At 40.8% G+C, this 24,677-nt stretch overlaps 1 protein-coding gene across 2 annotated transcripts in view; it reads right to left on the bottom strand.

Annotated features, from left to right (window-relative positions):
* The window catches only part of LOC136850563 (endonuclease 8-like 3), a 134,712-nt gene that overhangs the window by 80,237 nt on the left and 29,798 nt on the right, over window positions 1–24,677 (bottom strand). The window contains exons 2-3 of one of the 2 annotated variants that reach the window (XM_067124188.1): window positions 21,749–21,900; window positions 21,427–21,537 (exon numbers count right to left, since the gene is read on the bottom strand). In XM_067124188.1, coding sequence (XP_066980289.1) covers window positions 21,427–21,537; window positions 21,749–21,900 — 263 coding nt within the window. The remainder of the gene's footprint in view (window positions 1–21,426; window positions 21,538–21,748; window positions 21,901–24,677) is intronic. The other variant, XM_067124189.1, reaches the window with a different exon arrangement.

The raw sequence follows: 24,677 nt of genomic DNA on the forward strand, positions 1-24,677 counted from the left end.
AGGACAGGTGGTCCCCTTGGAAGGTGGTGCCTCTTCCACAGGACCAGTCCTTATGGCCAGTCTATACCTTAAAGTCTTACCTGCTAAGAACTCCACAGTGTAAGTCGGGTCCTCTTTTTATCAGGGAGAAAGGTGGAACTCTTTCGTTGAATGCTATAAGACAGCAAATTCTGTATTTTATTAAACAAGCCAACCCGGATTCAGTCCCCAAGGTTCATGATATCCGTGCGGTAGCTACCTCTACCAACTATTTTCATAATATGGATTTTGCTGAACTTACCAAGTATACGGGATGGAAATCACCTCTAGTGTTTAAATGCCATTATTTAAAATCACTCGAAGCCCTGAAATTTTCTACAGTGGCTGTGGGGAGTGTCATCCCCCCACCTTAATTATCCTTAATCCTTATCCTTTCCCCCCCGCCCGCCTGCCTCATTTATTTCTCTGCCTGCTCTTCTGGATCAATCATGCCTCACTGCCTTGCTCCTCATAATTGATATTATTATTGCCCTTATTATTAATTTGTCTTAGTGATTGTATGTTAATATGCTGTGAATTTGGATTATCCTAGGGGTACTGGAGCTGTTTTTATTTTGCTCCATGTACCTCAAAAATTTCTGATGCTGTAAATGTCTCTCTTTGTTCTTAGGTATAAGTTTATGTTTACTTGTTTGTGTCTTTATCTTATTGGGTGTACCTTATTCCACCTGTATTTGCATTATCTGCCTATTTTTGTACATTACTCTTAAGATTAAGTTCATGTACTTACCTGTTATTGAACCTATTTTTCCATAGAGAGATATAATAATTAAATCTATTTTTCATAGCCTGTGTTTTTGTTCAAATCACCTTTTATTTTTCCTCTGTAGCTTTGCAGTCTTGGCATGATTCTCTGTCACTATTTCACCGGGTGACATGGGGCCGAACTCAGAAAAGGGATTTTGACAAAGGAAAAATCTATTTCTGAGGGATGCCCCGTGTCACCCGGTGACCCTCCCAGAAGTTGGTTTTGCCCCCCCTACTTGCACATGCCAAGCCTGGGGGTGGTGCTAGTCTGGAATGAGTGTAGGTGACGCTGGAGTCGCCGCTTGGCGGGCGGGTGAGTGTAGGGGCTGGAACGGCTCTCTACTCTTCCTGGGGGATTTTGACATGGGGATGTCTGTCGAGTGTGGCTCTGTGGTTGTGATTCTTTCACTCACCCTTGGTAATACCGACGTCTTCATTATGGAAGATGCTCGATCTGGGGGTAGTAACTCCAGCATTCCTGAAAGCCTTTTTCTCTGGTATACTTAGCAATATTTATACCTAGAAATTCGTGTTAGTATGGAATTTCACCGGGTGACACGGGGCCTCCCTCAGAAATAGATTTTTCCTTTGTCAAAATCCCTTATCACACATTGCCACAGGTGAAAAATAAGAAACGGGGTGTAGGTCCTGACTGGTTTCGACTTTATTTCCAAGCCATTGACGAAGGACTGATACAGAGTATGAGACGTCACAAATATATATACTACAGGAACAGTACTGACGAACATACACAACCGTTAGAGACTACATATCCCCCTCAGGCCAGTGTCGAGGTAGGAGTGGCCTTCAAAACTCATTTGGCTAAAAATCACAATATACTCTCAGGGGACAATGCTGATAAACAAATCATACGCGACTTCAAGATCCACACCTGACAGGTGTCAGGGAGGCAGAGTTTGGAAACTCATTACTACTGCTACCCCTGTACTGTGTTTACAAATATGATAATCCTATTTTCATACATCTCTACTGCCTACCTTAAAATTTAAATAATTTACAAATTTCTTTTGATATTAAAGGATCAAGTTTATATATCCCTTGACTGATATTCATATTATGGTTGTAACTTTCTTTTATAAAGCTAGATTCAATGATATTCCTTTCCAGTGCATTATTAGAATATACAATATCCTTTTTACCCCTTCCCAGTTGATAACATGATTGTTCTCACTAACATGTACAAATATACTGTACCATTGTTCCCATGTGCATATCTTTTCAGATAGATTCTGTCCCGTTTGCATCTTAGATGGTTGCGTGCAGAATCGCTGATCGCATTTCGTCTGATACTTTTCATTGGCCCTCAACAAAAGCACCTGCGTTGTCTGAAACACTCTTTGGGTCAGGTTACAGAACATCACCTGGTATTGTTCAACACTATATAGTGGTAAAGTTCTAGGGCCCATGATCACAGTATATGGCAATGAAGGGTCCTGTCCATACACTAAAAAATACAGGGTATCTCTTATGGAGCCATTATACGCCGTATTAAGTGCAAGTTTTGCCATCGGCAACATCTGTACCCATTGATTTGGATTGTCGGCTACTAAATATTTCAAAATATTTGTCACTTCCCTGTTATGGGATTCAACTAACCCATTGGCCGAAGACTGGTAAGATGCAATCGTGAAATGTTCTACGTTTAACATTTTTGTTAGGTCTTTTATTACTTCGTTAATAAATTCACGTCCACTGTCAGTGATTAACGTACGGGGACAGCTGAACTTCACTATGAATGAACACAAGGCTTTGGCAACTTATATCACAGATTTATCCAACATCGCATACATGTGCGTGTACCGCGTGAACGCATCCATCATCACACACATACCTGAATTGACCGTCCCATGGGGGGAAGGGTCCCACAACATCAATGTGTACTCTGGCAAATTTGATTGGTTCCACTGGCCACATTCGAGCCTTTGGAATAGTACTGTACTATGTCTATGGTTTTTCATGGTATTACAAATATGGCACTGGGAGATGAATTTTACAATGTCTTTTTTCATCCCTACCCAAAAAAGGATTCTCGTGCCCTCGAGGGACCTTTCTATACCTATATGTCCTGCATAGGGACTTTCATGTATCATGTGGATGGCTTTCTCTACCAAAGAGGGAGGAAGGACGACACGAGATCGGATATTGCCCGGTCTCTTCTCATATTTACAAACTAAGATATCTCCTTCAAGGAAGGACATATCTTCGGGCACTATTAGGAAATCAGGAAGCTCGTTACTCGCACCCCTTACGCAAGTCTTAACCTGTTCAATCCAGGGTTCGGACTTCTGACCCCTCATCACCTCTTCTACACTCCAACCACACAAATCAATCACACAATCTCTCTCACTCCCAGGGCATCGGCTTCCTGACCTCCCTGGAGGATCAGCTCTCTCGTTCTCACAGCTGTTTTGATTCGCACTCCTTCTCTCTCTCTCTCCCTAACTCTCGAGATACCAAGTTATTCCCGTTTTCCACACCGTGTGCCTCTGAGGCATGCAACTGCTTCTTTCGTCACTGTTCCTCTCTCTTTGCTGCTCGGGTTGTAACTCCCATTATGACACTCCTGGACATTATTATAATTATTATTAAAATAGTTTAACCAGGCCACTGAGCTGACTATCAGCTCTCATAGGGCTGGCCTCAAGGATTAGGATAAAATGACAAGTCTAGGCTAGAAGCCTAGCACTGGGACCTAACAGGTCACCTGCCAATGATGAATGAACGAATATGAAAATGAAATTAAAAGCTGTAAAAAGGCATACACTTTCATACTGGAACACACACTAAAAAGGTATATTAAAATTCAAATAAATTAAGTAAAATCATAAAATTTACTTGTTTTAAAATTCATTGATTGATTTTTTATATTTTATCAATTAACTCGCAGTTTCTCATGAACATTAAAATGGGTACTATTGAGAATGTTGAAGATTCCGACAAAATTTCTTTTATTGGTCTATTTCTAAAATTTGATAATCGCTGCAGGTTATATTTTGGACATTCACACAGTACATGCTTAACTATTATCAACACATTGCAATCTGGGCATTTGGGAGGAGGGCCACATGGACTGTTCATTAAGTGTCCACGTGTCACACCAGTATGGCCTATTCGAAGACGCGTCAGAATTACTTGTGCACGTCTCTCTCTCTGATATGACGAACTCCGTTTTCCAACACTGGATTTTATCTGTTTTAATTTATTATTTTCAGGGCCTTCGTTCTACATATTTTGCCATTTTTTTACAATGACTGTTTTTATATATCTTGTATAGTCACTAATAGGGATGTCTACATTTGCTCTTGTCATGTGGACCGCTTCTTTAGCTGCTTTATCAGCCTCTTCCTTTCCCTTAATCCCTACATGGGCAGAGGTCCAACATATTTCAATATTTTTTCCCTTATTATACAATTTATGAAGTGAAAACTTTATATGTTGTATAATATTATTTTTTTGATTATAGCTTTGAATGGCTTCTATGGCACTTCTGGAGTCGCTATAAATCACAAAATTATTACATGAGGCTTCTCTAATTATTTTTATGGCTGATACTATTGCACATAACTCAGCTGTAGATACTGAGGCGTTATCTGGTAGAGAGAACTGATATGTTTTGTTTGGGGATACTGCAGCATATCCCACTCCGTATTGTGATTTAGATCCGTCGGTGTATATTGCATAATATGGACCTTTTCAGATTATATGTTCTATTGTATGTTGTCTATGGTATTCTGGAGTATATGAATGACTTTTTGATAAATATTTCAAGTGTGTACAAATTCTTATTTTATTCACTGTCCAAGGAGGAGGTAATTTTAATATTAGGGGTAATTGTATACTTATATGTATTTAGTGACTCAAACAATCTTCTAGCTCTAATTGGGAAAGGAGGTGGATGATTGTTTATAAATACATCTCTTAATCAAAGTAATTTTTTGGTTGGAGAATCATTTGTCTGAATTCTCGGAACACTCATCATTGTTACTAGCTCTCTATGGAGAGACAGAGGTAGTTCACCACATTCATCTTGTAAAGAAGACGTTGGTGATGATAAAAAAGCTCCTGAACATATTCTATGACCTTCATTATGAACTGGGTCTACCGTTTTCAGCGTTGTGTCTGATGCCGAGCCATATATCTCACTTCCATAATCAACGATAGACAGCACTGTTGCTTTATACAGTAAAGTAAGGGTACGTCTATTGGCTCCCCAAGTAGTGTTCAATAGTTTTTTAATTAGGTTTAATGCTCTTTTACATTTTGATTTCATGTGTTATGTGGGCTTTCCAGTTTAAGTGAGTATCAAATACTAAACCCAAAAACTTTGCTGTTTGGCCAATTGGTATGGTATGATTTCTGATTTTAAATCTATTTCTTCACCTTTTTTCCACTTTTTATTTTTATAAAACATTACTGCTTGAGTCTTTTGTATAGAAAATTGAAGCCTACAGACGAGGCCCATTCATCAGTTTTTATTATAGTTTTATTAATGATACGCTCCACATGTTTTACACGAGATGCTGAATAATATATGGCAAAATCACCCATGTACAAGTTACTTTTAATTCCAATAGGCAGATTATTACTGATATCATTTATTGCTAAAGTAAACAGTGTGCCACTAAGGACGCTTCCTTGTGGAACACCATTTTCAAGTGGAAATGTACTTGACAATACATCATTAATTCTCACTTGAAAAGTGTGATTTGTCAGAAAGTTTTCGATAAACCTAGGTAAATGTCCACAGATGTTATTTTTATGTAACGTTTTTAATACTGCATACCTCCATGTAGTATCATATGCCTTTTCAATGTCAAAAAAGACGGCTATAGTAATTTGTTTTTGTTCAAATCTTCTTTGAATGAGGTCTTCCAAGTTAGACAGAGAATCCAGTGTCGATCTGTTACTTTGTGACCCACATTGAGTGGGAGTCAAAATTTTGTTTTCTCAAATGTGCCATGTTAGTTGAGCATTTACCATTCTTTCTAGTAATTTGCATAGACAACTAGTTAAAGAAATTGGTCTGTAATTGTTTACATTACTGGGAGCTTTTCCAGGTTTGGGGATAGGAATAATTATAGCTTTACTCCATTCATTAGGAAATAAATTTTGAAGCCATAAGTGGTTATAAAACTCTAATAAATATGTCTTTGCCAAAGGTGCTAAATGGCAGATCATTTCAAAACAAATACTGTCACCTCCAGGGGCAGATTTATTGCTGTTCAACAAAGCAAATTCTAACTTTCCATATTAAATTTATAATATGTATCTTCAATGGTTTCAAAATTTATTGTTATTAACTCTACTGTATATTATTTTTCTTTGATCAGAAATGCTCATCTAAATTTTTTTTACTACTTACTTTTGCTAAACTTTCACCTATTACATTACTTATTTCTTTACAATCAAGTATTCTTTTCCCGTCTTTTATTATGGCATGTCTGGGTGGTTTAACATGGGTACCATTTATCTTCCTGAATTTTTCCCATATTTTTATATGGGAGTATTATTAGAGATCTGATACATCTTTTCTCCATGAAATGATTCTTCCTTGTATTACTTCTTTAAATTTTGCAGATATTTTGTTATATAGAGGTTTTAATATACTTATTTCTAATAATATAGTAATTTTTTGTAAAGTTTCTTCTAATATTGGTAATGTTTTGTTTATTTTACTGAACTTTCTATTCAAATTATCTAATCGTCTTCCAATTTGGTGTTTTATTTTTATTAATTCTGTTAGTTTTTCGGACCACCATGGGACTTTGTGTTTTGTTGGATGAGATTTGGATTTTGGTATTGCTTTATCAGCAGCATTTTTAATGAAATCAACAAGAAATTTATTAGTTTCATTATGGTCTTTTAAATATTCAAATGGTGGGATATTCCTACTGTGGAAATCATATTGCTCCCAATCTGCTTTATAAATGTTATATTGAGGGACATGTTTGGTGGGATTATTTTGTAATAATGCAATAAATATTGGGAAATGATCACTTGCATGCAAGTCATCTGCTGTATTCCAATCCAATCTGTCAACTATGTTTGTTGTACATAGAGTTAAGTCGATTAAAGAAAATGTTCCATGTGTTTTAGAAAAATATGTGTTGATTTCATTATCATTTATACAGCACATGTCATATGAATCTATGAATTTTTCTACTTTACTTCCTACTCTATCTGAGTCTGTACAATTACAGTCCCACATCGGATTGTGAGCATTAAAATCACCTACTATTAATGTAGGTTCCTTGGCATTATTAAGTAATTCTTTGTCAAAGTCATAATTTTTATTGGGTTGGTTGTATAAATTATAAATTACATAATTATCGTTTTTTATTCGTATTCTAATACTCAATATTTAAAGATCATTAAAGTTTACATGTATGTTGTCATAACATACTTTGTTATGTACATATATGGCAGTACCTAAATTTCCTTCTTCCTCTCTAGATGAAGATGCTAAGGTATATTTACCTATTGTTGATATTGTTTTGTTGACATGTTGTAAACATAATATCATAAGTTCGTATTCTTTTAGTAATCGTTGTATTTCTCCTAGGTGTAATCTGGTCTGCAGACCATTTACGTTCCATTGTATAATATAGCTATTGAAAATATTTTATTATAACAGTCGAGTTGTACTCTCTTTTTTTGTATTATCAACTTGGATTTTTTCTAATAATTTACTCACTACATTCATTTGTTTTTCTTTATAATATACTAAGTGCTCAATGCACATGCAACCTTTTTCATGGGTACTCAAATCTGTGGTTTCTTTTTTTCTATATTTCATAAAGTTTCTTATAATGTTTGTTTAACCATCTTTTGTTATGTTTTTGTTATTGTTGCACAATGCAATGAAACACTCATTACATTCACAAGAGATGTCATGTACATGTCTTTCTTTATTTGTTCTTGCTGTACCAATTATTGGTGATGGGGTAATCTCTTCTCCTTTGACATATTCATTGTTGTCTAAGGTACGGTTGTCTTCCACTTCTTCGGTATTTTGGATATCTGTATCCATTGGTTTTACTATTATTTTAGGAGATAATGGTATATTCTTGTTTTTGTTTTTGTTCTTTCTTCATATCTTTTGTCTTTGATTTGACCGTTGTTTCCCTAACAATTGTTGGTTTCTTTGTTTTGGTTGGTGTTCTTTCCAATGGCCTTTTCTTTTATCTTTAATTTCCAGTCTATCAGGTCCCTCCTCTGTTACTTCTGTAGTAGCATCCTCCTGTGTTCCTATTTACATTAATATTTCAAGCCAATTGGATAAAATATTATCCATCCCATTTGTACCTGTTTCTTTATTCTTTACCATTACAGTTTTTATTTCTAAAGCATTAATTTCTTCTAGAGATTTGCTTTTCTGCGCTCCGTTATTTCTATTTGTATGCATTTTTGTTTCACTGTTGGTTCTTGTTACTGAACAATATATATACTTCTTAGACGGATCTTGAATTCCTCTTACTTCCAATTCTAATTTAGCTTTTTTACAGACATTCCAGTTCTTTCTTGCAATATTTTCAACTGTATTGTATATATAGTACATACATTCTTTGGATCTTGCATGATGGTTTTGCCCACAGTTTACGTACTTTGGTTCGCTGCACTTCCATTGTGTGGCATGTTCTTCAGATCCACAATACGCGCACACAGGTTCATTTCGACAATATTTTCTCAAGTGTCCATATTTACTACAATTCTGACATTGCAGCAGCTTTGGGACATATGGTCTTACTTCTCTGGTTTTGCCTAAAATTTTTATTTTCTGAGGTAGGTCTTGACCCTCAAATTTTATTTTTGCGATTTTTAAGATTTGTTTATTCATCTGTTTACTTGGCAGATCATATAGTTCGCAATCCTGTACTTTGGGGTATCTCTTTTTAAGTGAGTCTAACAGTATTTTCTTTTCAACTGGCTCGTTATTATTCTCAGGAAGTACAATGGTACCATGAATGCTGTTCACAGTATCATGTTTTTTTTTTTATATTTATGTTATGTATATTTTTTATTGTTAAATAATTTTCAGACTGACTTTTTGTTGTGGCCTCTATAAGCCAAGTCCTTTCTTTTATTTGTCTAAACGACATTTCAGTCGTAGAGTGTCTGCTCAATAAATAATTTTCCAACTTGAGTGCTGACATTTTCTGGTCAGCTTCTAAGGTTAGAAACCTTGACCAACTGCCACTCCCAAAGAGGGAGACAAAGTGAGTCAAGGTTGGGTCAAGACGGTATTTACTTTTTATTGGTTTCCTCTGTACTGGAGCATATGGTTCCAGTGTTACACATTCTGATTTTGTTTTGACTTTTCTAAAGAAGGGTTGTCAGATGAGGTTCCAGCGGTTGTCAAAGGGTCCAGGGGTACTCAAATCCTTATAATGACCTGTCATAAAGATTGAGGGGAGAAGAAGAAGAAAAAAAAAAGTAAACCTGAAAACCTTAAAAAGATATCATCAGCCTTTCATGGAGTTTATTCTTCCACCAATGGCACAAGTGAGAACTGATTCCCAAATGTCAGCCCCCTACCCTACCCCACAGGGGAATGGCACAACATGATTAGAGTGGCCCAAGTGTAAGCCAAACCAGCTTGCTAGGACTGAGAGTATTACAAGAATACAATCATCCCCACCCTAATCATGTTATGGGCAAACCGGATAGAATGCCGAGATTCCTATCCCTACAACCAGATCCCCCTGGAACCAGTGGTCTAGCCCTTAAGAATAGTTCTGCCCTTGAGCTATCAAACTGATAACTCTCAGGTCTGAACATTATCAGGCAGCTGATGGCTCTACCACAGTTCTCACTATTTAGCTTCGGATATAAACTCATTCCCAGCTATGCTATCTTTTCCTATTTATCAGGTCCAATAAATTTTAGTAACAGTGGAAAATTCCACAATTTAATCCAAACAAATATATAATGCCATATGGGACTCTTGGACTTAAACTCGGGAACAGATTCCTGGGGTTCAAGAGCCCCCTCGCCACGTCAAGGTGGTCCCAAGTCAAGGGGGACTTCTGGACAGAGCATCAGCTACTTTATTTGTTTTCCCTGCTATATGTTCAATTCCTACAATATCAAACTCTAACAGCCACTTGATCCAACGAGCCTGGCGAGTGGTTAAATCCTCTTTCTTGAATAAATCTCTCAATGGGCTATCTGTTTTTATTTTGACTTTGTGCCCAAGCAAAGTAGCGATGTCTCTCCAGCATCCATAGAATCACCAATGCCTCTCTATTGAAGGTAATGTAATTCTTCTCTGACGCTTTTAATGCTCGTGATGCAAAAGAAATCGGTTTTTCATTCCCTGCATCGCCAACTCGAGAAATCACTCCCCCAATAGCTGTACTGCTCGCGTCAGTGGTTACTAGAAATGGTCGATCGAACTTTGGATACGCTAACAGTTCATTAGTAGTGAGTGAAATCTTTAATTCTTGAAAAGCTATTTCTTCTTCCTGCCCCCAATGAAAATCTGTCTGTTTCCTCAATGAACCTAGTGGTCTCACTATTTTTCCAAAATCTTTTAAGAACTTACGATAGTAGCCTGCGAGCCCGAGGAAACTGGCTACTTCTTTTGCATTCTTTGGTTGGGGAAATTCTTTAATTGCTGCTACTTTATCTGCACAAGGCTTAAGGCCTTCAGATGTTACAATGTGCCACAAAAATTCAACTTCTTGCTGAAAGAATTTGCATTTGGTTAGATTAATTTTCATACCATGTCGTTTTAAAGTTTCTAAGACTTCTATAATGTTCTTCTACTGTAGCCCCTATTATGATTATGTCATCTAAGTATACAAACACGTTATGCCCTAACAGCGAAGCTAATACAGACACCATAACACATGAAAAATGGGCAGGAGCATTCTTTACTCCAAAAGGAAGGTAATTATATTCAAACAATTGATCATTTGCTATAAAGGCTGTCTTTTCTTTGCCACTCTCATCTATAGGTATTTGATGATAACCTGACTTTAAATCCAAGGTGGTGAAGAATTTACTATCTCTGATCTTAACCAACAGTTCTTCAATAGAGGACAATGGGAAGGCATTGTCTTTTGTGATACTATTCAACTTTCTATAATCAACACAGCCTAAGAGAACAACCCTTCTTTTTAACCATCACGATTGGCGAGGCCAAGGTGATTCACTTTCTCTAATGGTCCCTTGTTTCCTTAATTTATTAATTTCGTTCTCTACTTCCCGCTGATAACAAACTGGAATTCTATATGGCTTATATCTTATGGGCGGTTGATCCCCGGTCTCTATAACAAAAGGAAAATTATTTATTCTGCCTGGGGTTTCGTCGCCAATTGTGATTACATTTTGATAACTTCCTACAATTTCCTTGACAACATTTTGATAAGTAACACGGGTAGACCCATCAGCTGTTCTCCACCATGACCCTGATGCGTGCTACTCAAGGTCGCAAGTGTGTGAAAAGCATCTGTTATTTCACAAGGTTCAAGGTCACATATCGACCCACTGTCTAATACGACACGCTGATCACTAACGTTAATAAATGGCACATTCCCCTCGCCATGTAGTACCTCGCTCACACCCGGAAAGATAAAATCTTCCCTTTTCTCATGGGATCTGATCAAAACTAAGGTGCCTTCAGGTAAGTTTCGTGTGGGAGTCATGGTGAAGGACGAAAGAGTCCGGGGTGGTGCCACATTTCCCGCCTCTGGGCCGGCAGCTTCTTCCACTCCACCACCCTTCGTTCTTAAGGAGACTCGTAGACACCTCGGTCCCTCCCCCTGTGGGGATTTGTTGTTCTTTTAAATACACTTTGATCCCCTTCCTGTTTGTGCCAGCTACTATTACGTCGTTCCTAGCCACAAAATCAACTCTTTAAAATAACCGAAATTCCTTCTACTTGTAATTCTGGTACTACATAGAAGGTTTGTGTCACTACTCGCCCATCAATGTTTACCTGCTGCTTCACAGTCCTCTGGGTTACCATCTGATGGCCACCTGCAGTGCTTAGGACTAAGCAACCTTTCATAGGCTGCACCGGCCCTGTCACAAGGTGTTCTTCCAACAAAGACACTCTTGCGCCAGTGTTGACCAACACCCTTTGCTGTCGCTCTCCCACCCATATTTCCACAATGGGCACTGCGACTTCCTTCATGCATTGAGGGCAAGTGAGAGGTTCTTGCATTACTCTCCGGTACCTCTGAACATATGGCTGACAAAGACTAGAGGCGCCTCAACCAACAGAGACAGCAGAAAGGGGAACGACTTAGCATGTAGCCAATGAGAAACTACAATGATCATCCTCAGACAGTGGGCAATCAAGACCATATTGATCACCCAATGAATCACACTGAGTGGGGGAAAGATATGTGTCAAAATTGTCTCAGGAGTCCTAGAAGGCTTTCAAGGTACCCAAGGGTCTAAAACAAGGGGGGAAAAACACCATTACATTTCTGTTTGCCTGTGTGGCAAACAGATCGATCACCTATGTTCGCCCAATCTCAAAGGTCCCAACAGCATGACTACAGCTGCCTAGCTGATCCACTAGGACATACTGCCTGTCTGGTGAACTGCCAACTGACAGAGAGAAAGGGAGATGGTCCCTCCCTGCTTCTTGACATGTGGCACTATGGCCATGTTGTTACTCAACACGAAACACCAGTGAAAAAACAAGCTTCTCCAACAATGACAGATGACCAAGAACAACCTGCCAAAGCTGAGATGATTGTTCCTGTTGGGACAGGTACTATACTACTAATTCTCTGAGCTTGCTCACCAGATAGATGGAAAAACTCACTGCTGCTGTATCTGTGAGTGTGCCCAGGTACTGTCTGCTGCATGGGGATGCTGCTGTATCTATGAGTATGCCCAGGTACTGTCTGCTGCCTGGGGGTGAGCTCCAACTTCTCCCAGCTTCCCACAATATCCTTTTTGTGGCAAAAGGAGAGAAGGCAATCTCTGTTCATGAGCAACTCTACCTCAGAGGATGCTAGAACCAACTAAACATCCATCATACTCCTTCAGATTGGGCTGAGGTTGAAGCCAAGGTGAACACGCAGGTGAACACTTGAGGGGCTGTCACCAGTCAAAAAGCACTGAAATTTGAATTGGTAGACAGCCCCATACTTCTGAGAGTTCTCGGGACTCTGATCTGCTTCTGTGTCTGCTCCCATGACAATGGTGTATGATCTATGCACCAGAAGAAACACCAAAAGGTGCAGAAGACCCATACTTCAATGCCATTCCAAGCAGTAGCCACCCAAACTGTGCAGCTTCCTATGATTGGTGGCAACCAAACCAGAAGAGAGTACAAGAGAGCAGACACATATACTATCCAAAATGCTGTTACATATAGCCATATATTGGTCATTTCATTTAGCACTTTATAGTTATAAATATATCAAATTAATATCTTTTAAAATCTCATTGTGTATATGTGTGCATATATTTAATGTCACTGTTCTCATTTCTCATTTCAGGTCTGATGTGGTGAGCGGGTTTACCCTGACGAGAGATTGATAGACATTGCTGGCCCTCAAGCAGCACTGGTGGCTGTTTTTATGGAAGACTAAAGTACAGTCCCATAGAGTGTGGTGGAAATTACTGTTCAGTCTATGAGTGCCTTGACTGATTTTCTAGCCACAGTACCAGTGCTGCTTGCATAAACATTGGTGGTAACCACATATGCAAGCTGTTATTGATATTCAACATTTCGAGAGCTTTTAGTGGTGGTGTCTGCGCAGCTTTCTTTTATTTGAACACACTTGTGTGCTGGAACCTCGTAAAATAATTCACTTAATGTGTCTATTACTCAAGGAAATCATAAATCAAGTAATGTAAAATAATCGGGAGCAGTCCTCCTATCAAAGATGGGTCAGGGCAGAACAGGGTACTGAGTGTACTCAGTGAGATTTGTGCCAATCTGGCCAGTAGCCAATTGGTCACTCATTGGTACTAACTCGAAGCCCAAAGGGACTTCTTATGAGCGGACTTCTGGACTTCCCCTTCTTCCTCCTACTGTGAGAGGAGGATGCTCTTCACTAATGCCAGATGACTGATCAAGACAGAAAGCATTATGGAAGCTGCAGCTGAAGAAAGAGTAGAGCACCTCCAACTGGATGCACTACCACTGCAAGACTGTCAAAGCTAAGTGGCCAAGGAATACAGCAAACGAAAGACTCCAAGGGATGTTCAAGGTATTCAACCATAGACGACCGCATACCTGGAACTTTCAACAGAATCAGTAGGAGTTGGGTTGAGGTTTTGCTACGGAAGAGCTCAGCCAAGTACCCGATTCATTATCCGAGGAAAGAGTACGGTAGTCATCCTCTCTTCTGCACATAAATCCCCCTGCACTGAGACAAAGCAATACACAAAGAATGTAAGGGAAGAGGAAAAGTAGGTGCATAAAATAAAGAATAGGAAACGTCTGGAGAAGTATTTCCTCACAAGAAGCTTACCAAATGCTTCCTATCATTCTTCTTCTTCCTAGTAAACTTCTCCCACTGTGAGGGAGACCAACCAGCACAAGCCTTACAGGGGAGGGGCAAAAACATGTCTTGCTCTTAAAAAAAAACACACACACACACAATAAAAGTGTGGGTCAGTAACAATAATGGACATAAAGCACTCTTACAAACACTCATATGACTCACAACACAACTGTGCTTGGTTTTTCTACATTAAGACAAACTGCAATAGTTAGCAGTTCAATAGAAACAAATTTAATGAAAACTTAACATTTTTTTAATTTTTCACATCCCTCCTACCAATCCTACTTTCTCTCAGTAGTAAGTCAGACAGTGCCTGGAATGGTTTCACTGCTATGATAATCAGGGAACCTTGGATCCCACATGTGCAGATGAAAAGATGAAGTCCTTCCATTTTTTAGCATGTCTGGAAAATGATCTGGAACACATTAAAAGCTGTATGAAGTAATGGGTCTATGTAATAAAAATGACATTTTTATAAAAATAATAAAGTTTTATATATACTTACCAAGTAATTACATAGTTATAGTTTCTAACTTGTCGGCAGCTAGAATTTTGAAATTCCCGGTAGCGCTACTTTTGTTTTAGCTAGGCGACTGACCACACCCACTTTTGGGGTAAGAGAGGAACCGGCTCAGCAAATGAGATCAATATGTTTATGTCTTTCTATCCATGCAAGGGGAGGAGGGAGGGCTTTGATCATGTAATTACTTGTTAAGTATATATAAAATTTTATTTAATTATAAAAATGCCATTTTTATATGAGTAACTTAACAAGTAATTACATAGCTGAATCCCACACGGCAGGATAATCTACTCCAATCCATTAATAATTGTATTGTAAAGGAAATAGAAAAAATTGCTGGCATTGGTAAAATGCTTGCTGATTCCTTACCTGTTGAAAGAGCTGCTACGGGAAAAGTACTGCCTCTGGATGGCGCTCACCTCAACCTGTAAAGGCATGGCGGTATAGCCAGGGGTAGCCTGCTACATCAGTGGGATTCTTTGCTGTGAAGGAGTATCCGATTGCACACAAAGAATTAACAATATTGGCCCTGTCCTGGGCACAGTACCATATGATAAAACCAGAGAACAAACGATGCAGTTGCCTAATGCCAACAATTAAAAACCATTACCCAGCTATAAAAAGATAAAACTGATGAGTACTCCAAGTACATAGTACCCCCAGGCTCCCCTACAATTTGACACCGTTAGTCAAGGCAAAAAATAAAAGGATTGGAGGAAGACTTCCTATACTCCTTCTCCCAACACCATACCAGCAACTGAAATTGGACCCAAGGTATTGCAATTTTCATAAACAGTTACAATTTCACACAGGTAATGTGATGCAAACACCGACTTGCACTTCCAAAATGTTGTTTGGATAATAGCGGAAATAGACAAATTATGTCTGAAAGCTAGGGATGTGGCTACCGCCCTCACTTCATGCGTCCTCAGGACCTAGAATATCAACCAGATTCTTTATAACAAATGAGCGAGGCCAGGGACTGGAGGGGTCCTCATTTTTTGCTAAGAAACCTAGGGTAAAAGAACAAATTGCATTACCCTGTGAGACTCCAATTCTCCTATCTATAGCATGTATCTCAATAATGTGCTTGGCAGGGTTTACGCTACCAAGAACAGAGTCTTTCTTATGAGGTCCCTCAAGGAGATTGACCAAAGAGGTTCAAAACGTGGTTGTGAAAACCACTTCAGGACCACACCCAGATTCCAGGCTACCAGTCTTTCTTCTTTCTGTTTAGTCATATCAAACGACTTGATGAAGTCAGATGGATCTTTATTAGAAGAGAAATCTACTCTTCTACGTCTAAAAACTGAGCTCAACATTGCCCTGTTGTGTCCTTTGCACCAGTCATGGAAGACTGTCCACTTAGCCTGATACACCTTGCTCGAGGATTGTCATCTGCAACAAGCAATAGTGTCTGCAACTACATTTGAAAATCCTTTTGCTCGTACCAATTTGCTGACAGTCTGACTGCAGCCAGGGCCTGAGTGGACAGTCTTTGATGGAACTGCCTGAAATAAGGTTGTCTGAGTAAATTGTGCTTTTGAGGAAACAGTCTTGGAAAGTTCATCAGAAGTTCCAGCAAGTCCGGGAACCATTCCTGTGCTGGCCAGAATGGTGCTACTAGAGTCATCATTACATTTCTGTGATTCTGGAACTTGTTTATAACTTCCCTCACCATCTTGAATGGTGGAAAGGCATAAAGGTCTTCGTCCAACCAATCTATGAGCCTTGCGTCTGTCGCCCATGCTTGTGGACCTAGGGCTGGTGAACAACATAGAGGGAGACGATGGTTCTTTGCTAATGCAAACAGATCTAGAACTGGCTTTCCCCACAGTTTCCATAACTCAGGCACACTAGGGGATCCAGAGTCCATTCTGTGGGGAGAACCTGGTTTTGGCAGCTCAATTCGTCCGCTAATACATTAAACTTCCCTTGAATGAACCTGGTTAGGATCTGGGTCTGATTTTGATCCGCCCAAATGAGAAGGGCTCTTGCTGCTTGGCAAAGGGTAAACGAATGAGTTCCCCCGTTTCTTGACATAGGACAGTGCCGTGGTATTGTTGGAGTGGACAGTCACTGTCTTTCAGTACACCTGTGTTGCAAATGCTTGCAATCCCCAATGAATCACTGTTAATTCCGTTACAATTATATGCCACATCTTTTGACTTGAGTCCAAAGGCCAGAGACTTCTTTGTCTCCCAAGAGAGCACCCCAACCTAGGTCTGATGCATCTGAATAAAACACTAAGTCAGGGCTCAGAGGCAGGAGCAACTTTCCTTGTGAGAGCCGGTCTCTTGATCTCCACCAATGCAGATCCTGCTTTATTTCCTGCGTTATTGGTAAAACTAAAGTGTCTGGGTATTTCTTTCTGTTCCAACAGATTTCCAGAAAGAATTGCTAGTTCTTCATGTGTAGCCTTCCCACGGATACAAGCTGTTCCATGGACAATAGAGTCCCCAACAGGTTCATCCAGCTGTTCACAGAACAGGACTGAAGGGAGAGGAATTTGTCCACTTCCTGAAGGCACAAGTCTATCCATTGGGGGGGAGGGAAAAACCTGAAAAATCAGTGAGTTTATCCTCATCCCCAAATAAGCTATCTCCTAAGAAGGAGTCAGTGCAACTTCTTAATGTTTATTAGAAGGCCTAATTCCCAGCCGAGAAGAAGGGTCTTGTGAAGGTCCTCCGCACATTTGTCTTTCGACTGGGAGCGAATGAGCTAATCGTCAAGATACAGCGAAATGTCGACCCCCAACAGGTGTAACCATCTCACTATGGGAGCTAGGACTCGCGTGAAAACCTGTGGAGCAGTGGACAGGCCGAAGCAAAGGGCTCTGAACTGGTACACTTTGTTCTGAAAAACGAACTTTAAATACTTCGAGTCCTGATGAACTGGGACATGGAAGTAGGCATCCTTCATGTCTATCGAAATCATCCAATCTTCTCGGCGAATGGATGCAAGGACTGACTGGCTCGTTTTCATTTTGAATCTTGGTTTCTGGACATATAAATTCAGGGTACAGGCAGTCCCCGGTTATCGGCGGGGTTCCATTTCTGAGGGTGTGATGATAACTGAAAATCGCCGCTAACCAAAAATCGGCTTTCTCAGGGCTTATCAGCGCCGAAAAGCGCCAATTTTCAGTTATCGGCGCCTCTGTTAGGTATGTATCGGCGCCAATACCCAATTATCGGTGCCGATAAGCGGAAATTGGCGATTTTCGGTGCCGAAAATTGCCGATTTTCATTGCTAGACAAGCCCCATAAAACCGGATCGCCGTTAATCGAACCTGCCGTTAACCAGGGACTAACGGTACTCACGTCCAGAACTGGCCTCCAGCCACCCGAGGCCTTGGGGACAACGAACAGGTGACTGTAGAACCCTGGAGAGAAGGCGTCCTCAACCAATTCGATTGCTTCTTTCTTGGGGAGTGCTGACACTTCTTGGGAAAGGGCAGAAAACCTCTCGGAGCCTACTGAGTAGGCCGTCAATATGATGGGTTTATTGGTTAACGGAGGCTTTCATAGGAAAGGGATCGAATAAATTTCCCTCAAAACTTTCACAATCCAGCTTTCTGCTCCTCTCTTTCCCCAGTGCTTCCAAAAGTAGAGGAGTCTTGCTCCCATAGGAATGCGGAGGACGATATCCTCATTTACATGCAGGTGGCTTACTAGCGGACTTCCTGATTGCCCAAGGGGTAAATTGGGTGCTTGCATGAGATCTAGGGAAGCCTCTCTGCCTGTCCCTACCACGAAAGGGCTGAGGTTGAACTGGAGAAACTGTCCTCGAACTAAAGGCCGGAGTCTCTCTAGGGTATCTTGCTGGTTGAGTGAGGAGGTCCTGGGTAGACTTTTTCTGCAGATCAGAGGGAACAGGTGTTTCTGATCAAGCGGGGAAAAGAGGAGCACAGATTTCTGTAAAAGAGTGACTCCCTTTGTGGTGTAGGAACACCAAAGCTCCTCTTTCTTATGAATACCCATGGCAAAAAGCAAGTCTAATTCCAAAGAACCGCCTCTTATACCTTTATCAAGGCAGATGACCCCTAAAAAATCCGAAGAGTAGTCTTCCGGAACACGTAGACAACCTTTAATCTTGCCAGGAAGTGCTTCTACTGCCCAGTCCAAGAAGCTGAGCACTTCAAAAACTTTAAAAAGGTGCTTGATTAAATCATCCAATTCCAACATCGAGAAAAGAATCTTCACTAAATTAAACGTCGACCTTTGGGATGAGTCAATCAACTCGGAGAAGTCTCCCTGGGAGGAGGCAGAAGCTCCCATGGACAGGATCTCTCCAGTTGCACAAGATAAATATCTCCTCTGTGACAATCTAGATGAAGGGCAACTAAAGGAAGCTCTTCCCTGCTCTCTCTTACTCAAAAGCCAACTCTCTACCTTATGTAGAGCTTTCTTCACTGAAGAGGCCAACACCATCTTAGGAAGTCTTGAAGAATTAGCAGGCTGATTGTCCATCAAATAAGTGGAAGATGGAGAACATGGAGCCTTAGGAGAGAAAAAAACGGAAATGTCGCCAGCAGACACCTTAGCAAGGAGGCATAGGCCATAGGAGAGGTGACAGGATCCACATCTTCTTCCTCCTCTGATGAAATGGGAGACAGCTCTGCAATAGGTTGAGGAATCGAAGGGGTTTTCTTAATTAAACCCAAGATATTATCTAGCTGGCATTGGATCAACTGGAAGGAAGGATCCACTACTGTGGGAGCCTGTTGTGCTGCATGAAGAGACAGGGAATCATGGCTGGGAGCGAAACAGTAACTGCAGAGGCAGGAATTGGCAGCTCCAAAGAAGAGACAGACAGTACGGGTACTCCAGGAAGCTCGGCAGCCAGTGGGCGCTCAGAGGCTAGGATGGATTTGGGTGCCAACAAACTCTCTTGCGGCAAAATGCAGGCAGGCGCCAGTGGGCGCTCAGGAGCCAATGGGCACTCAGGGATCAATGGGTGCTCATGAGCTAATGGGAGCTCGAGAGCCAACCATTGCTCAGAGGCCGACGGGCGTACAGAAGACAACGGGCCCTCAGAAAAGACCACATGATCAGCAACAACACGACCAGGAGTCAAAGGGAGTTCTGGCGCCACTAATGGGCCCTTTGGTGCCAAAGACTTCTTTCCGGAAGCTACCAGAGATCCAGATAATGATGAGTGTTTGAGCTACAATTTCAGGGGCTGGGTGCACGGGCGCTCATACACAACTTCATGTCCAGACTTACTCTCCAAAATTAAGGATGGGGGTTTATCAAAAGACAAGTTCTTAGAAGCAGAAGATTGCTTACGAGCAGTGGCGTACTCAACTGATGAAAACTGTCCCACTAACTCCAGGTGATCCTGGGAGAATTGTTCCAGGCTATCCCAAAAACTATGACGCAAGTTGCTCTTGGATAGCTTCTTTAAACCTTTTAACAGGGACTGTAGGAGGCTGAGACATTTCTATTGAGCACCTCTTTAATGGACGAGATTCTCCTTGAAAGCGCCACTAGCGCCGAGGACTCGAATCACTGGTAGACACACTAGATGAAAGACGATCCACTTCCATGGAGACGCAACAGGTCCGACTGAGGGGGACAACTGCCTGTGGGCAGACCCCATCGACCTCCTTTGGGCTACCAGTTTGGCTCCTCCCAGGTTTAGGGGAATTTGCCAGGGACCTTTGCCTAAGAGAATCGACGGAACAGACAGCCACCTCCTTCACTGACACTTCATCAACACTTTTAACACTAACTTTGTCCATTAGGACCTTCACTTAAGCCCCTAATTGCTCCATTGTATTTACTAGTAACCCAAAATTAAAGAATAATTCTTGACTCAAGGCTGGTAATGGGGTTGGAATTGGGAGTAAGGGAGCCGGGGTGAGGAGTGGTTGGTATAGATTGAGAAGTGGGATCAGGCGGCAAAATAGACAGAATCAGATATGTCATCATTAAAGGACTTAACAGAAACCTGACTAGCTAAATTCTTCTTACTACTAGCTCTCATAGCTGCCTTCCTCTTTTTTGTCTCTGTCTAATTTGTTCAAATGACTATTCAAAGTCTTCCACATTTTAACATCCCACGAAACACATTCTTCAGAATTCAAGTCAGGAGAACATATTTAACCCTTACAAGTCGTGCAGAGTGAATGTGGGTCATACCAGGCTTTAATTAGAGAACCAGAATCAGACATAGCCAACACGTCACGAGCCAAAAAAGTCAAAAGTAGTCTCAGTTCAGTAAAAAAAAAAGTCAAAATCAGTAATTCTTTCTGAAATAACACCTGACACTATCTAATTGTGACAAAAAGGCTACCAAAGGTGAGAATACTCCACCAAATGAATCCAAAGAAGATCAACTGCGAAGCAAATTTAAAAGAAACTACTGCTGCTAATCACTGTAACAACAGCTATCAGCCAGCAAAAACATATTGCTCTCATTTGCTGCGCTGGTTCCTCTCTTACACCGAAAGTGGGAGGGGTCAGTTACCTAGCTAAAACAAAAGTAGCGCTACTGCAAATTTCATAATTCTAGCTGCCGACGAGTTATAAACTCATAGTTACGTAATTACTTGGTATGTTACTTATATAAAAATCAATTTTAGTTCTTAAAAATCTGCATACTGTATTTCCATACCTGATTTCAACAGCACTATCAAAAAATCCAATTTCATCTTTGGACATATGTAATTTTAGCCTAGGTTCAGCCCCCTTTCCATCACCAAACTCTTTAGGTTCATTATTGTACCTGAAAGAGCAGAAATCCAAACTCAAAACAGAGCCAATATAACAAAAAAGGCTGATCAAAAAAGGAGGAGGTGGTTCTTACAATGCATTGAAGAAGCATCTTAATTTTTATTTTAAACTCAAGCAATACTTCTACATTAAGTATGGTAAAAACATTAAATTTAGAAACTAATCCAACATTGAAGCTACAAATAAAAATACACAGAACATACCTGACAGACCCCTGCATGAGAAAGTGTACCCGTAAGCAGACATCATTCTCAAATAAGGCAAAAAGTTCTTTGCCTAGTGTTTTGACATCAAGCAATACTAACCCAATCAGCTGTTCAAAATGAGATGGAACTGCCTTTTCTGCTCCACTTCTCTGAAAATATATGCATTAATAATAAAAATTAAATTTGTATCATAAAATAAGGTCTTATATTACTTACCAAGTAATTACATTGCTATTAGTCCCTACTTTTCGCAGCAGGTTAAGTTTTTAAATTTTGCGGCAACACTATTGTTTTGGTGTAGGTAACCAACCCCACCCACTTTCAGGGAAGAATAGGTACAACCCAGCTCAGGAGCTCAATTCATTCATGCTCTATGTCCATGAGAGGGGAGGCAGGAGGGCTACGATCATGTAATTACTCGGTAAGTATATATAAAACCTTATTTTATTATAAAAATGTCATTTTTATGTAACTTACCAAGTAATTACATTGCTGAATCCCACATAGACAGGAGGTGGGATACATGGACACCAACTACAGGCAGTCCCTGGTTATCGGCGGGGTTCCGTTTCTGAGGGCGTGATAATCGAAAATTGCCGCTAACCGAAAATCGGAGATTTCGGCGATTTTCGGGGGTTATCGGCGTAGAAAAGTGCAGATTTTCGGTTATTGGCGCCTCTGTTAGGTATGTATCAGCGCCAATACCCAATTATCGGCGCCGATAAGCGGAAATCGGCGATTTTCATCGCTAGACAAGCACCATAAAACCGGATCGCCGTTAACCGAGCCCGCCATTAACTGGGGACTGCCTGTACTAAAAAACACTCAGTAATGGAGATAAATTTGAAATGGATAGATAGATAGTCAGCATTGGTAAATGCTTGTTGTAACCTTACCTGGTGAGAGCTACAGCAGACAGGTACTGAGTCTGGTCAGTGCTCATCATCAACCTGTAGTGGCACAGCAGTAAAGCTGGGGGTCACCTCTACTTTATTGAGTCCCTTGCAACCAAGGAGTGCTCCAATGATTGCCAAAGCATCATAACAAACAAACATATGCCCTTGCCCAGGGTGCAGTACAAGAAAATTTAGACCAAATAATTTTGTTGCCTACACATCACATAAAAAACCAATACCCAACCATTAAAAACAATGACCGATGGGTACTCCAGGTACACAGTACCTCCAGGCTTCCCATAACTCGATCACCTAAAACCAAGGCAAGGAGATAGAGAAATAAAAGATATACTCCTATCCTTCCTCACCAGTACCAAGCCAGCCACAGAGAATGGACCTAATGTACAGAAGTTTTCATAAGTGGTCTCCACATCTGCGTAAGTAATGAGAGGCAAAAGCAGATCTACACTTCCAATACATAGCTTGAAGTATAGTGGAGAGCAACAGATTGCATTTAAATGCCAGAGAAGTGACGACTACCCTGACTTCGTAGGCTTCAACTTTCAATAAGGGTAATGTCTCTTCCTGAATACCACTGTGGGATTCAGAGATTACTTTTCTAAGAAAGGACAACATGTTCTTGGACAAAGAACAAGATGGATTCTTTACAGAACACCAAAGGTTACGAGCAGGGCATCTGATGTTCTTAGTTCTTTCAAGGCAACACTTTAGAGCTCTGACCATACAGAGAACTCTCTCCTGGTCTGTCGAGCCAAGGATACTTGTCAGGTTCTTGATAGAGAATGAACGGGGCCAGGGATTGGATGGGGTTTCATTCTTCACAAGGAACCCAAGAATGAACATGCAGATCAACATACCCTTGTGAAAGGCAAGTTGTTTTTCCAAGGCTTGTAATTCACTCATTCTTTTGGTTGTGACCAAGGCAACTAAAAAGAGGGTCTTTCTCAACAAGTCTCCCAGGGAGGATGCGTGAAGTGGCTCAAAGGGAGGGCCTGAGAGCCAATGAAGTACGACATGCCAGTTCCAAGGTACAGAAGTCGGTTTGTCTTCTTTCGAAGTATGAAAAGATTTAATCAAGTCACTAATATCAAGACTTGCTGCAAGATCCAGGCCTCTATGCCTAAAGACCGAATTAAGCATGGATCTATAATCCTTAATAATTGAAGTTGCTAGTCCTCGGGAAACCTTCAGGAAGATTAAAAAGTCGGCTATTTGCACTAAAGTGGTTTCAGAAGACGAGATACCGCGTCTTCGACACCAGCTGCACAAAACTGACCACTTAGCCTTGTAGATGTTGGAAGAGGATTGCTGCCCAGTTGGCAATAGCTTTTGCAGCTGCTTTTGAAAATCCTTTTGCCCTGACAAGCTTCCTGACAGTCTGAAGCCTGTCAGGGAGAGTGGACAATCCTTGATGAAAGTGGAGGAAATGAGGTTGCCTGAGATTTCGACTCTGTGGTAGGAGTCTTGGGAAGTCCACCAACATTCTGAGGTCTGGGAACCATTCCCTCTGTGGACAAAACAGGGCCACAAGGGTCACTGAAGAGTTGCTGCGTGACTGAAACTTGTTGATGACTTCCCTCACCATGCTGAATGGTGGGAAGGCATACATGTCCAAGTTGGACCAGTCCTGGAGCATTGCATCTATTGCCCATGCCAGAAGGTCTGGGACTGGCAAGCAATACAGGGGAAGGCGGTGATTTTTCGATGTCGCAAACAGGTCTATCGACGGCTTCCCCCACTGTCCCCACAGGTCGGTGCAACCTGCAGATTCAGTGTCCATTTCATTGGAAGGACCTGCTTGCGGTGACTCAACTTGTCTACAAGGACGTTCATCTTGCCCTGAATGAAGCAGGTGAAGATCCGGGTGTGATTGTTCTGGGCCCAAATGAGATCTTTGGCCACTTGGCAAAGACAGAAAGAGTGCATGCCTCCCTGATTCTTGATGTAGGCTAACGCTGCCATGTTGTCTGAGTGGATCATGACCGTCTTGTCGCACATCACTGAAGCAA

The sequence above is a fragment of the Macrobrachium rosenbergii genome, chromosome 22, assembly GCF_040412425.1.
Source record: "Macrobrachium rosenbergii isolate ZJJX-2024 chromosome 22, ASM4041242v1, whole genome shotgun sequence".
In the NCBI taxonomy this organism is placed as follows: Eukaryota; Metazoa; Arthropoda; class Malacostraca; order Decapoda; family Palaemonidae; genus Macrobrachium; species Macrobrachium rosenbergii.